Raw genomic sequence first — 16,074 nt, 5'->3', positions numbered from 1 at the left:
TGTATTGTGTTGTAGGCCCAAGGTTTCCATGGTGAGATAGAAGATATGCAGCAATGGCTGAAAGACACAGAACGTCAGCTGTTGGCATCAAAGGCTGTGGGAGGCTTACCAGACACGGCCCGGGAGCAGCTTAACGCCCATCTGGTATGTGTTTAACAATATGAAAGGCCGCTTACAGATGGCAGGGCTTGTAAGGAGACGACTATGTCTTCTCTGTGTTTTATCTGAAGTGTGAAAATTAAATGACACTGCAAAATACACTCCTTGCATCCCCCCGTAGAAGGTGACAAAAAAGTGTTTCGAATTGATTCAGGTTTGTCTGACTATAATGAATTTCGGAATGTTTTCCTTTTTTGTTTTCCGTCTCTCTGATGGAGAAACTCAAAGCACTTTTGTGGCGAATTTTCCCTAAAGAACCACCAGTGCTGGAATTTTATAGAACCGAAAACAGAGGGATTACTTGAAAGCAATCACTTTTATCAAATTAGTAATATTATACTGTTTAAATGTTTGTGGGAACATACCTCTGAGAGTGTCTTTGTTCCTCACCATGTTCATTCTTTCACCATTTTTGGACTGGGTTTGGTCTTAGCACAGACAAATTCATTACACACACTTTGAACACTGCAAAATCCAAAAGTAAATGCAGAGCTGTCTTTAACTGTAATTTAGTCTGGTTGACGAAAGCGTCGCTCTCTTCATGCCATTGTGTGCATTTTCTTGCAGGAGTTGTGTTCTGCCTTGGAGGCAAAGGAGGAATTGTATCAGGAGCTGTTGAACAAGGGTCACCAGCTGCTCATGATGGCGCCCGAGGGTCCCGACAGCAACACGGAGCAGGACCTCGCCAACCTGAAGGAGAAATGGGAAGCCGTGCAGGGAAAGGTCGCTGAAAGAAAGGTATGGAGTCACGGAATGGCTTTCGCTGCTCTTAGCTTAATGATTCACAACTTGAGATTTAGATCCCAGTGAGAGATTGCTGACATGCACTTGAGCCATGACTCTGTAGTTGAAAGCCTCTAATCCCAGTGCTGATAATGAATGGTGTAAGGACAGAGTGTTGGCAAGGACACACACAGGATGTGGTCGAGCTGTAGATCACCGCAGGCGAGTTGCTCTCTGAGTCAGCGTGGAATGGTCTTGTCTCATACGTTGCCATAGTGAAGAGCCGACAAGTGCATTAAATAAATAATAGAGCTAGGCTAATATCTGAGCCAAAATAAAGACCCATCAGTCACTGTGTTGTTCCTTCAGAAATCTTATTTATGTATTATACCATTAGAAAAACATTTTCTCACTTTTGTTGCTACAATAAATAAACATCAACACTTACATACATGATAAAAAGATAAATCATCTCTCCCTTACCACTTTCACTCCAGATATGGAGCTTCTCATTCTGGCTGCTTGAACATTCGCTGTAACATTTTGCTTTTGCTTCCTATTTACTTTGGTCCTGTTCCCGGGAATGTAAAGTCTGGTAAATCTTAGGGCTGTGCAGAGTTGCAGCTGCTTGCTGCCAAACTCTCTGCAGCAATGTGACACTTCTCTGGTGTAGCGAGTGGAACACAAACTCACACAAAGTAGTATTCAAATAATAAAGTAAAGCAGCGACTTAAACTGCAATCCATATTTAGCAAGACTCTCAACATGACCCACGATATATGAGGGAAACGTATTAATACTCATCATGTTTGTAATGTCATTAACACGGCATTTACTGTCCTGTGATCAGCCTGTGCCAGTGGCCTTGGCTGTAGCAAACGGATGTTTTTCAGCAGTGGAGACGCTGTAGATGTTTCTCTCATTCAATTAAAAGCTCATCGCTGCATGTCTGCCTCACCATCAGCCTCTCCAGAGATGTTAACTTCCTCTGTTTAAATAGAGGTCAGGTTTGGCATAGTTGAAGAGTAATTGTTTTTTTTTCCCCCCTCTACATCAAATGTTGTAGCAACCAGACGGTTTGTTTTCCATATTGTTTAGAGTGGTACAAGTTATAATAGCGGTCTGTTGAGAGAGAGAAGATAACAGGATTATTTCCATCACTATGCCTGGACCCTGATGATGTGTTGTGTCTGCAGGTGAAACTAGAAGAAGCCTTGACACTGGCCACGGATTTCCACAACTCTCTACAGGACTTCATCAACTGGCTGACCCAAGCGGAGCAGACGCTCAACATGGTTTCCCCCGCTTCCCTCATACTGGAGACCATCATGTTTCAGATTGATGAGCATAAGGTAATGTTTGCACAGAGAGGAGGGTTACACAGTCTGTGATGAAATGAAATGCCGATGACAAGAAATTTCTTTTTAATGTGAGTGCAGGATTGGTTTATCTGTTCGTGGAAAATGAAAAATTATAAAAAAGTATTGGTATCACATACAATCAGTAGCACATTAATCATATTAATTACATGATCTCCGCTTCAGTTAAATAGCTTGTAACTCCTTTACACCCAGCGTAAACCTCTCTTTTCTTTGTGCTGTGCTGTATTTGTGCAGATGTTTGTGACAGAGGTGAACTCCCACAGAGAGCACATCATTGAACTGGACAAGACAGGGACACATTTGAAGTACTTCAGCCAGAAACAGGATGTGGTCCTGATCAAGAACCTGCTGATTAGCGTGCAAGGCCGCTGGGAGAAGCTGGTACAGAGGTCTGTTGAGCGAGGTCGGCTGCTGGATGAGAGCAGGAAGAGAGCCAAACAGGTACCGTTCTATGCATATTTATACTGGGGTTGAAATAGGCATTGTTTCACTGCTGTTAGGGCTTTTTATTAACATTGGAAAGCTCTGGAAATAGTACATTAAGCCTGTTGCATATCCTGTCTGAAGCTTATTATAGTGTTTTCATTAACGTGGACCTCTTACGTTGCTCTTGGGCTTGAAAACCTAATCATGTGAACATTAAACAGGACTCTGCAATAAATCAAGTGAAATCATACCTTTTTCAAAGAGCTTTACACTGCGTTGGTTTCTTTATCCTTCATTAGTTCCACGAAACTTGGAATAAACTGATGGAGTGGTTGGACGAATCTGAGAAGGCTCTGGACTCGGAGGTGGAAATTGCCAATGATCCAGACAAAATCAAGATGCAGCTGGCGCAGCACAAGGTGACTGAGCATCATCTTATCGCGGTTTACTGGGGAACAGAATGAAAGTTGAGATAGCCATGGACCTTTGACAGCATCTACAGCTGAGTTTCATTCAATTAATGGAAACGACGCCGGCATCCAAACCATTTTTCACGAGCCAGAATAATGAGACAGCTGTTTAACGAATCAGTGTAATATATGAGAGTTGGAAGTAGATAATTCCAACAGTAAAAGCTATTTATAGGAATTACAATATCTACAGAATGCATTAGTCGTGCATTTGCTTGCGTTACAGGCTGCCCATTCCCTTTTGTTTTCGATGCAGTGTTATGTGGGGAGATTGTGCTAATCCTGTCATAATCCCAGGATGGACCAAATGTATTAGGGGTGACCTTGCTTTTGGATACTTCTAATCTCTGCTGAACAGTGGCTCTTGCGTTTTGACCCCTTTTTCTGTTTCCCGCACAGAATACTGTCTTCTTAATCACAAAACACACACACAGATTAGGATAGTATCTGATATACCAAGAGTAGTAAGAAGAAAATCTCTTTAGAAGGTTCATTGTAACTGTGTGCATCCAAAGATACAGACTCAAAGCAAGCCTCTAAACATAACTTTTGACTTAAGATGTTTCTTTTCTCTTAAACAGGAGTTCCAGAAAGCTCTGGGGAGCAAGCACTCGGTGTACGACACCACCACTCGGACAGGACGGGCCCTGAAAGACAAGACCTCCCTTCAGGATGATAATCAGAAGCTGGACGACATGCTGAGTGAACTGAGGGACAAATGGGACACTGTGTGTGGCAAGTCAGTAGAAAGGTAAGGATACATCTTCCCAGTTTTGTTGCTGTATTTAATCCCACAAACTACCATCAGAGTATTTGGTGTATTTCCGAAGGTGTATTTACTCTGATTGATATGGTCTCTCCTGCAGACAAAACAAGCTGGAGGAGGCCCTGTTGTTCTCCGGCCAGTTTACAGACGCTCTCCAGGCTCTTATTGACTGGCTGTACAGAGTGGAACCTCAGCTGGCTGAAGACCAGCCCGTACATGGAGACATAGACCTTGTTCTCAACCTGATTGACAACCACAAGGTATAAAACAACACCAGACCAAGGACAGAAAACATCCCACATTTTACGACCTGCTTGTTGATTTCTGTTCTTTTAGCCGCAGCATCAAAACCCAGCTTCAAAAAGAAAGAATGAATGTTTTCATTGCTGCATTAACGCTGAATTTTCCTTTCATCACTGATTGTTTGTTATCATAACAGAAGACAGAGGACACTTAAACCACAGCATGGTTGGACTATAAATTTTAACAACAAAAGAGCTAGTATTGTTGTATCTTTCTATTGAGAGTTCCTGTTCTTTGAAGTTTTCTGTCCAGCAAGGGTGTCTGGAAAACTGTTGTCATATTTTCTTATTTCCAATGTTACTAATGATAACTGCACAACATCAGCAACAGAGGTTGGTTGCAAGAATATGCTTGAATTACACAAATCTTGTAAAAAAAAAAAAAACATTTTACTGATTCTTGTCAGAAGTACATTTAGGACAGAACTGAAAGTTTTTCTAATTAAACTTTTGGTGGTACATTTCAGGATTTTGTGTATGGACTCATGTTGTCCGACTGTCTCCTTTGCCGACTGTCCCCTGCAGGTTTTCCAGAAGGAGCTGGGAAAGAGGACAGTAAGCGTTCAGGCCCTGAAACGTTCAGCCAGGGAGCTGATCGAGAGCAGTCATGATGACTCGTCCTGGGTCAAAGTCCAGATGCAGGAGCTGAGCACTCGCTGGGAGACGGTGTGCAACCTCTCGGTGTCCAAACAGGCCCGGCTGGAGCAGGCTCTTTGTCAGGTACTGTAGAGACCCTACAGTTGTTAGGCAGAAGGTAAAGTGAATCCATGAGTTTGACATGATCTGTGTTTTCTTTCTGCAGGCTGAGGAGTTTCACTCTACTGTTCATATCCTGCTGGAGTGGCTGGCTGAGGCAGAGCAGGGTTTGCGTTTCCATGGCAGCCTGCCTGATGACGAGGAGGCTCTGCGAGCACTTATAGAACAACACAAGGTAAGCAATACAAATGTTGTTTTTTTTTAATCTTGAGCAAAACTTTGATTTTACATATACATTTTATATTTTGACAATTTTGGTTGTTTTAGTAATGAAACACGGTGGCATTCTTTTTTCATTGAGTATTCAGTTAAGACCCTGATTCTGTAATTTGCAGCATGTCTTCAAGTAGATGCCACGTCATCGTCCATGCCAACAATGCAGTGTCAGGGATATTTTTTTGAAACTATGATTTCATGTTATTTAAATAACTCTGCTTCGCTTGTTTTTAAAACAACTTTTACTTTTTTTTTAATGTTTGCTGAAGACAATCCAGTCGCAAATCAAAACTCTTTTCCATTTGCTGTTTTGAAGGAGTTCATGAAGAAACTGGAGGAAAAGCGAGTGGCTCTAAATAAAGCAACCAGTATGGGTGAGGCCATTCTGAGCATCTGCCATCCAGACTCTATCACAACCATCAAACACTGGAACACCATCATTAAAGCCCGGTTTGAAGAGGTCAGTTCACAGCTGCATGTCTGCATACATGCCTCTCTGCTCTGTCAGACCCACAGGTATTACAGAGCACAATTACACCTCCAAGCTACAATAATTAAGGCTCACTCCAACCTTTTTTTTTTGCACAGATCACTGTAGCTTTAGCATAACTTTTCCACACATGTGATGGCATAGGTGTTCCTGGTCGGACAAAAGGAAAAGCTCTGTCTCTGTTTTGTGTGTGTAATGTGTATAATGTCACTGTAACAGGTGCAGGCTTGGGCCCGGCAGCACCAGCAGCGACTGGCCACGGCCCTCACTGAGCTGTTAGCCACTCAGGAGCTGCTGGAGAATCTTCTGACCTGGCTACAGTGGGCTGAGACCAACCTCAACGATAAGGACAAGGAGCCGCTGCCGCAGGAGATTGAAGAGGTCAAAAGTCTTATATCAGAACATCAGGTAAAGTAAAAAAGTTTTTCAGTATTTCAAACAGTTTATTTATTTTTGCTGTTTCTTCTTGCCAAGATTTTATTGGCTATCTCCAATTAAAATAGCTAACTGCCTTCTGAGTAGTTGATAGAAACTTGTTGCTGTTCCCTGCAGGCATTCATGGAGGAAATGACCAGGAAGCAACCAGATGTTGACAAAATCACCAAGACACACAAAAGGAAGGCTGCTGTGGAGCCCCAGATCCAGTCTCAGATCCCTGTGCTTGACAAAGGAAGAGCTGGAAGTATGTATCCCACTAATACCCCTCATAGATCGTGACCTGAGCCATCTGGCCAACTGTTGAGTCACTGCAGGGTGACGCGACATCCTCCTCTTGTCCTATTTTAGCACCTGGAATGATGTCATTGCTAATCTATTCCTCCTGAATGCACGGTGAAAACACAGTCACTCTGACGCTTTTGGTCTATCACTTGCAGGAAAACGTTCTCCAACACAAACCATGTATGCGTCAGCAACACAAGCTCCCATTGAAACCAAGAACCCCCGGGTCAACCTGCTGGTCACTAAGTGGCAGCACGTGTGGCTGCTGGCTTTGGACAGAAGGAGGAAGCTCAATGATGCCTTGGACAGACTGGAGGAGGTAATCCAACACTCAGACCTGCTCTCCGTATTACTGCAAGCACACTTTTTCTGCAAATTTGTTAATGACACCACATTATATCATCATATTTTTTTATGTGCAGTTGAAGGAATTTGCCAACTTTGACTTTGATGTGTGGCGGAAGCGCTACATGCGCTGGATGAACCATAAAAAGTCTCGTGTCATGGACTTCTTCCGCCGCATCGACAAAGATCAAGATGGCAAAGTGACCCGACAGGAGTTCATAGAGGGCATTCTCTCCTCCAGTAAGTGTTCAACAGTTCAAGTTACAACTGAAGCAACATGCATCACATGTCAGCAAAATGTTTAATTTTTAAAACTGAATGGCTTTTCAATAGAATTCCCTACCAGTCGTCTGGAGATGAGCGCTGTGGCAGACATATTTGACAGAGACGGTGACGGCTACATTGACTACTATGAGTTTGTGGCAGCTCTTCATCCCAACAAAGATGCCTACAAACCACTAACAGATGCAGACAAAATTGAAGATGAGGTAAAAGAAGTTCTCATGCTTTGAATTTCAAATTCTCAAGTTTTTAAAAATCGTGGTTCAATAAAATGTTCTCTTCTTGAAGGTTACTCGTCAAGTGGCAAAATGCAAATGTCCAAAACGATTCCAAGTGGAGCAAATTGGTGCCAACAAATACCGGGTAAGCAGATTTTTACCTGCTGGGCTTATTTAAAAGCCACATCATTAGTCTCTTTCATCAATTACACACTATACCACGATTATGAAATGCTTTAAGAACTGAAGTAATTAATTTTCAATGGAAGGTAAGTGTTGAATATGCTGAAAAATGTGTCAATCAAAACTCTAACTATTCCATATTTTTATTGTTCTTCGCATCAACAGTTCTACCTTGGAAACCAGGTACATATGAACGTCTTCTTCTCTATCAAGCCTTACACCCTTTCATTTATCATGTTTGCTTTCCAATTAACACTCTCTGCCCAGATTCTTGGCTGATGTTTACAGACTGGAACTCAGAAGTAGAAATAAAAATCTGTGGCCATCTGATTTAATCCACATGCAACATTGGCCTAAGACATGTTTTCGGTCCAACAATTTATGGTAGCTGAATATGATCCAAATATGAAGTTTGACTTAAAGTGACTTCTGAAAGAAGCATTAAAGGCACCTGTGTTTTTAAGTTGTTTTTTTTTTTTTGTTTTGCGATTATGGCATATTTCAATTTATTCTGATGACATAAGTTTTTGTTTTGTTGAAAAAGAAGACAATCCAGGTGTAAAGTAGTGCAGTAAAATGTTTATACATCTGCTTTTGAGTTTCAGAGAATATAATATTAGCGTGCCAGTACCATTTCAGCCCATATTTTTTTATTGGTCCATGGGCATAAATTCATCTGCTGGGCATTTTGGAAAATAATGCTTTCTGTGTGCTTGCCTTTGGCGCTTCAGTATCATGGGAATGATTTACCTCAACCTTGGCTGATACACTTTTGTGTAACTGACACTGTTTATCAATTTACTTTCATAGCTGGGCAACCTGATTGTGATTTCAATGACTACTTTACTCATTTTACCTGCTGAGTTAATATGTCTTTATAAATTGCATGTTGCAATGTAAAATTCATGACAGATGATGGGTTCATATGCCACATGCTTTCTGAAGCTTGTTGGATTAAGATCAGTAATGTTAGTGAGAGGGGATAGGGGCATCAGTGGTGGTTTATGAACTAGTTTGTATTGATGTATCACACAACATTGAATTGAAATAATTCTTTTGACAGTTTGGTCTGGTTCACTGCTTACATGACTCCTTAATCGGCGATGAGACAATAGCAAACAGGGAAAATCAAAATCTTACCCCCCACCTACACGTTGCAGTTTTGGAAAGCTGTATTCTGGTAAATGGTTATTCTTAAGATGTTTCTTGTGCCTCTTTTTTCTCCAGATCATCATCACCTTTAATGTATTTGATCACTAAAATCACCAGTGGCATTAAATCATTTTGATAATCATACAAGTGCAAGATCTTTACCAGTTTAAGAGATACCATAATATAACAGGCTCTTAGTGGAGGGTCATCAGTGTTTGGTCATGTCTGCGTGTCACACTGTGGTGGATTAGACGGAAATGACTTGAACCATTCCTCATGTTGTTCTCAGTGTGTCATTGGAGCTAGCTGCATTGGATCTGCATCAGTGTCAATGCATCCTGAGTCATAGTTGTAGAAAGTGCAACAAAGTGCCAGATTGCAGGAGATTGCTGTTTGTCCATTTGATCATGACGTGAAATTGTTTTTGACAGAAAGCATGCGGCTGTGATTGTGTGAACTGTGTTTTTGTGCTAATGCTCATGGTCATATCCAACTGGCTGACTTCTGTCCCTGATCACCTCATAAAGCTTGAGCCATTCGCATCCATAACATGCTCAGTGTACCTATGTTTGGTATGTGTGGTTGGAAAGATGAAGGCAAATTATTATACACTAGTGCCTCCTGGTGGTAAAATAATGCGCCTTCAGTTGATGTTTTTTTTTCACAGCTCAACCTGCAGTGACGGCAGCAAACTGAAGCCAGACACTGTCGGAATAAAGTCAGCCACTACATCCTGAAACTACAAATAAGCAAAAATCATTTAAATTATAAGTCTACTAAACTTCATAAAAACTTTGTGCTGAAGGCACTGTTTCCAAGTAACCACAAGACATTTTTTCTGCATATTGTTGTGAGATTTTGCTCAACATCAAATTATTGTACATATTTGAGGATATTAGTTATGAGAAAAAAAATTCTTCTAGTTTAGTGTTAATGAACACACATAGTTTAGGAAGTTTGGAATGATAAATTTGAATAACACACACCAGCCCACTCTGATAGAAGAAACCAGTTGGATTGACCTTTTTGTGTAATTTGTGTCTTTGAGAATGAAAACTGAAAATTGATGTTGTGTTAAAATCCAGTTTGTGTAAACCTGCGCAGCATGGAAAGGAAATCAGAAGAGGACATATGAAATAAATAATCTCAATAAAAGCTATTTAATTCCACACAACATAATGATAAATTAAATTAATTGAATAAATCTGATTCTCCACACCACTCTGGTTTCCAGTGTTGCGCAGTTTATAGCCATCAGTGAGAGAGTTCTCATACACAGGTCAGTGTTTTCTCACATCCCCTCTCTGTTTTCCCTCCCCCACCGTAGTTTGGAGACTCTCAGCAGCTTCGCTTGGTGCGTATTTTACGTAGCACCGTGATGGTGCGGGTGGGAGGAGGCTGGATGGCTCTGGATGAGTTCCTGGTGAAGAACGACCCCTGTCGAGGTGAGTTCAAAAGTTCACCGCAAGAAGTCACAATGAGGTCCTGTCTGAAAACACTGTCTTCTGTATTCGTTTATGTTTCCTTTGTTAGTGTGCGGTGAAATGGTTTGGCCTTTAAGAGAGTATAAATTGAACTGGTTATCTCGGTCATTAATCCATTTTTTTATTTCTTTAAGAATCTTAGGTCTCCATCAATCTGATTTTGTCCAATTTTTGATTTACAAAAACATTTCTGTGCACTACCGCTGTATGGATAGCTATTCACATTAAAGATGATTATTATTACAGAGGTTAGAGAATTAAAAAAATTCAGTTAGAAATAGTGATATTCTTTTCACCAGAATGACGTGAAATGTTATTAGAGTGCTTGATTACTTACTACATTAGTTCAGAATAACTGACTGTAACAGGATTAGTATTTTCTCACTTCCAGATCCATCAAAGGCTTTGGAGAGGTTAAGAGTCCAATCATCGGTCAGACAGATTTATGCTATATATATGGAATTGTGTCAGTGGTTATTTACTTTCTTCTTGAAATTCTCCTGTCTTAGCTATCTTAATACAACGCCTTCCTAGCTCTGAAAATATAACAGATACAGTAAAAAAAAAAACAGTTATGGTGCAGGGTTCAAGTACTGATGAGCAATCTGCCACTGACATATGTGTATCAGTAGGAAAACATCTTATCTGTGATCAGGCCTAGTACAAAACCTTCATGTGCTTGTTTCTCCTTTCTTCTGTATTAATTATCAATTTCTTTTTTTTTTTCCTGCGAAACCTTCCTCCTGCTGAACATGATTATCATTTCTTCTAGTTCATCACCACGGGAGCAAAATGTTGCGCTCGGAATCAAACTCTTCAATTACTCAGTCTCCTATAGGTTGGCAAATCTCACACTTTCTCTCCTTGCTCCATGAACCCACAAGTGGTATGTGTGTCTGCACATCCGAGTGTGTGCTGCTTGTGTTGGCCCTGGTGTGTACTACCGTAACTGTGTGTGAGAGCTCGTCATGAATGAATGGCATCCTCATACTGTGAACCAGCTCCACTCACAACCAGCTGTCATTCATCTTCAGACTGGTTCTCATGCATGCAGTTGTTTGTATGAGTCACATCACCAGCTGTCACTTTCTCTAAGGCACGTTTTGGGGGACTTGATTCACCAAAATGGTTCTTTTTTTTTTTTTTTTTTTCTGCCCCAGCATGCCGCGAGCAGTTCTGAGCAGGGCTTCTTTTGCAGTTTTCGGGTTTGCTTGACAATCAAACAAACAAGCATTTAAAAACCGTGCAAAAGGTTCAAGAGATGCTTTGCTGACGATATAAAAATATGAAAATAAAACTGTCTAAAAGGATTACGTTGTCTCTACAAAACACACACAACAAAACTGAAACAGCATTTATTGCATTGACTTTGTTTGACAAGTGTGGCTTATTGATTAAAACTGCATGTCAGTCAGTTTTTAACACAACTGGTGCGAAGTCTGTTTGGTTTATTCTGTGTAGTTTATGTTTTCTTGGTTTTGTAATTCTTCTGATTTGGGCAGTTGTGGTGTTGGAGTGTTTAGACACACTTTGATTTGTTTTAATTCTTTCACCATTTGATTAGCAGTCCAAGCGTATTGCTGGTTAGGAAACCACAAGTTTCTTCCACCACTGTTGTAGCAGAGTAATTGGACGTCTGTTCGACAGTGTGGATGAGATGTGAAACTGCATGAGTCTTGTGTTTTCATTGTTTTATTCAGTATTTTTATGCAAACTTTTTATTTTAATTAATTTATAATTTTCTGCCTTTTTTTTAAGCCAACTGTCACATCATGGTAACACTTTATTTTACAGGATCTGTATTTTCCTAACATATTCCCAATAATTAAATATTTAATATTTAATTTTAGTTCTTTGAAGGAAATTTCTGTTTTACCTAAAATCAGGACCAAATTGCATACTTGTCTCTAGGAAACTTCTTAGGAAATTATTGGGAAATTATTAGGGAAAATAAAGTGTTAACTCACATCATCATCAACACAAGAATACTAATAAAAAATAATCATAGTCGCATTTATGCAATATGGCTCATTTGGAGTGTGATTTTGTAGCTAAAGGTAGGACCAACGTGGAGCTGCGAGAGAAGTTCATCCTTCCAGAAGGCACCACTCAGGTGATGGCAAGCTTCCGCTACCGAGGCCGGAGATCTCGGCCGTCGTCCAGAGGGGCTTCTCCCAACAGATCCACCTCCAGTCAGAGCTGTCCGGTCCCAGCAAACCCAGCAGTGACCAGTACACCCAAGGTGAGACGTTCTATCCTGCTGTGAGAGCCAGTTGTTCTATAGTGGTGCGTCACACTGTAGATTGATCACCCCCGACTATGATTTGACTCTCGTTTATCTTCCTTACTTTATTTGTTTTGCATTATTTGATCACTTTCCTGTTTATTTTTATTTTTTATTTTTGTGTTTCTTCCATCTAGCTTTTCTTGTAGTTTTTGATTTGTGAATCCATGTCTGTGTTTTTTGATTTGCCGTTGTTCCCCAGACTCCCCAACACATAACCCGCAATTATGATAAGCCCTGGCTTACAAACAGCAAACCCTCCACTCCTCTTAAATCATCAGACTCCTTTGGGAGCCAAGGTTCATCCTCAGAGGTATAGTCACATAAAAGATGTGGAAAGCTTCAGATATATGACTCAACTGAAATCTACTGCATATTAATTAAAACAGAGACAATATGTAAACAGAGACGACATGTAAAGTTAGCCTCATATATACAATATTTTTGATTACAGTGATTGGACTTACATAGAGCTTAAGCTGAATTTGTAAGAGATTTCAGTTGGGTCTGTAAACATTAATGGCTTTGATCTCTAATGGGCTGGATATTTAATTCTTGCCTGACAAAAATATCTGCCTCATTTTAATGCCACTATATTATGAGCAACTTTATATTAAATCTGTGCATGTATGATTGTTTAATGATTTATTAACACTACAGGATTAACATATCATTCAGATACTAACTGCTTCTAAAAGAAATGCCCAAGTTGTTGCAGAAATACGCAATTTACAAGGATTTTCCATAAAATTTAAAACTTAATATTTATAGTGTTTTTTTGGTACAACTTGTTACTTTCTTTTGTTGATAAGAACCATTTTCTAAAACACTGCCCTTATACTACACAATCTATTGCAATTCATTATGAATGAAAGTAATTAAAGTTCTGTATTTTGCAGGGTACACCAGTCCAAGGCAGCAAATTACGCCTTCCTGGGTACTTGTCAGGCAAAGGATTCCAGTCTGGTGAGGAGGGAACCTTGATAAGCGCTGCTGTACTGAAAGCTCGAACACAGACAATAGGTGGTGAGTAGAGAGCAACTTCAACTGCCGCTCCTTCAAAGTGTGTGAATCAAAGAGAATTAAAGGAATGGGAACAATTTAGCTGCTGTAGAAGAACAAACATATAAAACCCTTTTTATATGTTTACATTTAAAAAAGTGCTGTTAGGTTGAAAGCAAGTCCATATCACACTGCTTCACGCTCCATGTCTGGATGTGTAAATATGAAGTATTTGATCACAAGGTTGCCATATCTAACATAAAAGGTGATAATATGTCCGTGTTGTGTTCACAGCTTCTTCCCCACAAGGCCAAAAACTTGTTGCAGGTTGAATGATGCTTGTCACTAATATGGCAGCGTACCGATGGTGGCTCCTACTTCTGGGCCCATTCTTAGTAGCTATTAATTATTGTTCTTGATTTAATGCTTCTAGAGTCAAGAAAAAATTCCAGCCGACCTGGAAGTAAAGCCGGAAGCAGAGGGAGCAGTCGCAGGGGTAGTGACGCCTCTGACTTCGACATCTCAGACATCCAGTCTGTGTGCTCAGATGTGTCTGAGACAGTTGGTGAGTCTACTAGAGCGACACCGCGCTCTGCTTCCCGCCAACGTGGAGGAAAACCCTCCAAGATCCCCACTCCTCAACGAAGAACCACTCCCACAAGCAAACTGGCCAAGGGATCCAAGCGATAGTCAGTGGCCTTGAAAATAAACAACCCAGGAGCTAGTTGCACCCTAAACACATAATGGACACTGGAGATATCTAACTTAAAAGACTGCAAATGTGTTGAGTGTTATTTAAATTGTTGCGAAGATGTAAAATATTCTGTTGAGAGGCAATATGATTTAATTTTATGTGAGAATGGAATGTTAATGGCCTTGTGTATTTGTTTTTAATGTATTTTATTTTATGTGAAAACATGTCAAATTGTTTTTATTGTATTTTATTTTATTTTATTGATGCAAAACCTGTAGAGGTTTGATGAACACTAGAAAACCTGCGAATGACTACGATGGTACGGTTAACTAACATTTCTACACACTAATGAAGGGCAACACACAGGATAGTGCTGAGTTACTGAATGTACTGTAATTTATGTATGCTGATGTTTGGAGTAGATGGTGCATTATAGTACCATTTGAGGCATTGTAATTATCTATTTAAGTGCTATGATATACTGCCAACATGCATTTAAAGGGCAATGCAATATACTACAATAAACCCCCATAAGCACTGCAGAAACCTTTGAAAAACACTATTTAAGACAAGTAGCAGAAACCTCGTAATCATGAAGCTTTCAAGTCCTGTTTGTTTGTCAGCAGCTGCAGTCCCTGATTTGTTTGACCACTTCACAGCAGTGTGCGCATTGACCTTGACGAGGTGCCACTCCATGTAGACATTCTCGTGTGCATCCATGTCAGTGTATGGTTAATTTCGGTAGAGCTGAAATTGTTACTGTAACATTACTTTGTAATAAACCTGCTTGCAGAAAGCCACCAGGAACTGGTGAGAACCACCACTTGCTGACTGCGACTGTGAATGTGGTAAACATTTGCTAAACATCAGGATGTTAGCATTGTTACTGTGAACAGGTTAGCATGCTGATGTTAGCAGTTAGCTTAAGTACAGTCTCGCTCCACAGTGCTTCAAACACGTTTTAAGAAAGTGGAAAACAGTTACTGGGTAATTGGTCATTAGCTTTCATCTCTTACAAAACCAGGTTAGCAAAATTAGCAAAGCTCGCTTTCTGAACTACAACACACAAAGACACTTTTTTTTTAAATTTCCATATTTTGAAGCCCTTATCTACTCTCTCCATTTCTCTGTAGCCCAGTAGTGAGATCCAGTGTGGTGGTTTAGGTTGTGAAGGTGTGGTTTACTCTGGGTGGAATGTTTACAGAGCATCTTGTGTTTAGCTGTGACATACTACATCTTCCTCTCAGTGAGACTCTGTAGATGGTAAAACACAGTCTAGAATGAACATACATTAAAACAGTGTGACTGTTTTTTAAAGCAAGTTTCTTCAGTAGTCCCCACAAGTTTTTTTTTTTTTAATAAATACCACTGGATGTGTAAAACGGACCTTCAGAAGGTCTGCACAGTAAAAACGCAAAATGTTTTTTTGACAGCTACACTGACTTAAAGTATAGTCTGATTCTTCAACATTATTGTTATTTTGTCCTTTTAACGGCTTTAACCTACATCAAGCCCCTGATAAGTTAACCTACATTCCCTTCGTACGATGACACCATTTACTGGACTGTGTTATATTCTAGTGACTGTAGGTGTAACTGGCCTATGAGAAGAGACAGATCCCCTGGGGACCAAAGGTGGAGTGGAGCTCAGGGGCCAGGATCCTCTGAGACCCAGAGCTTCTAGTTTGAATGGTCCTCCTGTTGAGCTCAAACACTGGCCCAGGGATGGCACTTTAGAGAGGGGATATATCTTCACACTAGGAACTGGAAAAGATCCATCTACAGGAGCCCTGGGACCATCTTTTTCAAGAATATGTGAGTAATTTTCTTTATTTTTATAATGTTCTAAGGTAGTGGCAAATGATATAATCTAGTGTTGTCTATGATGCCAAGTTGCTAATTGAACAGGGCAATGCAGATTACTGGAATTGTGTCCTCTTATTTGGTAAAACTTGAGAATGTTTACATGGACAAAACTATTCAGAGGATACAGCTTTAGATATTGCTTTTGTAGGTTGGTT

At 40.2% G+C, this 16,074-nt stretch overlaps 1 protein-coding gene across 5 annotated transcripts in view; it reads left to right on the top strand.

The window, feature by feature from the left end:
* The window catches only part of dst (dystonin), a 99,943-nt gene extending 84,802 nt beyond the window's left edge, over nucleotides 1-15,141 (top strand). For 2 of the 5 annotated variants that reach the window (XM_041049412.1, XM_041049413.1), the window contains 23 exons: nucleotides 16-144; nucleotides 727-897; nucleotides 2,079-2,234; nucleotides 2,499-2,705; nucleotides 2,990-3,109; nucleotides 3,742-3,911; nucleotides 4,027-4,186; nucleotides 4,754-4,948; nucleotides 5,031-5,159; nucleotides 5,517-5,660; nucleotides 5,910-6,098; nucleotides 6,243-6,372; nucleotides 6,566-6,729; nucleotides 6,833-6,995; nucleotides 7,089-7,243; nucleotides 7,326-7,400; nucleotides 7,604-7,621; nucleotides 9,918-10,035; nucleotides 10,847-10,960; nucleotides 12,126-12,316; nucleotides 12,561-12,671; nucleotides 13,258-13,384; nucleotides 13,794-15,141. In XM_041049412.1, coding sequence (XP_040905346.1) covers nucleotides 16-144; nucleotides 727-897; nucleotides 2,079-2,234; nucleotides 2,499-2,705; nucleotides 2,990-3,109; nucleotides 3,742-3,911; nucleotides 4,027-4,186; nucleotides 4,754-4,948; nucleotides 5,031-5,159; nucleotides 5,517-5,660; nucleotides 5,910-6,098; nucleotides 6,243-6,372; nucleotides 6,566-6,729; nucleotides 6,833-6,995; nucleotides 7,089-7,243; nucleotides 7,326-7,400; nucleotides 7,604-7,621; nucleotides 9,918-10,035; nucleotides 10,847-10,960; nucleotides 12,126-12,316; nucleotides 12,561-12,671; nucleotides 13,258-13,384; nucleotides 13,794-14,050 — 3,393 coding nt within the window. In that variant the 3' untranslated portion in view covers nucleotides 14,051-15,141. The remainder of the gene's footprint in view (nucleotides 1-15; nucleotides 145-726; nucleotides 898-2,078; nucleotides 2,235-2,498; nucleotides 2,706-2,989; nucleotides 3,110-3,741; nucleotides 3,912-4,026; nucleotides 4,187-4,753; nucleotides 4,949-5,030; nucleotides 5,160-5,516; nucleotides 5,661-5,909; nucleotides 6,099-6,242; nucleotides 6,373-6,565; nucleotides 6,730-6,832; nucleotides 6,996-7,088; nucleotides 7,244-7,325; nucleotides 7,401-7,603; nucleotides 7,622-9,917; nucleotides 10,036-10,846; nucleotides 10,961-12,125; nucleotides 12,317-12,560; nucleotides 12,672-13,257; nucleotides 13,385-13,793) is intronic. The other 3 variants (XM_041049411.1, XM_041049415.1, XM_041049414.1) reach the window with 2 other exon arrangements.
* Nucleotides 15,142-16,074: the final 933 nt, after the last annotated feature.

Source organism: Toxotes jaculatrix, chromosome 11, assembly GCF_017976425.1.
Source record: "Toxotes jaculatrix isolate fToxJac2 chromosome 11, fToxJac2.pri, whole genome shotgun sequence".
Lineage (NCBI taxonomy): Eukaryota > Metazoa > Chordata > Actinopteri > Toxotidae > Toxotes > Toxotes jaculatrix.
The sequence above is the reverse complement of the archived record's forward strand: the minus strand, read 5'-3'. Positions and strand labels throughout refer to the sequence as shown.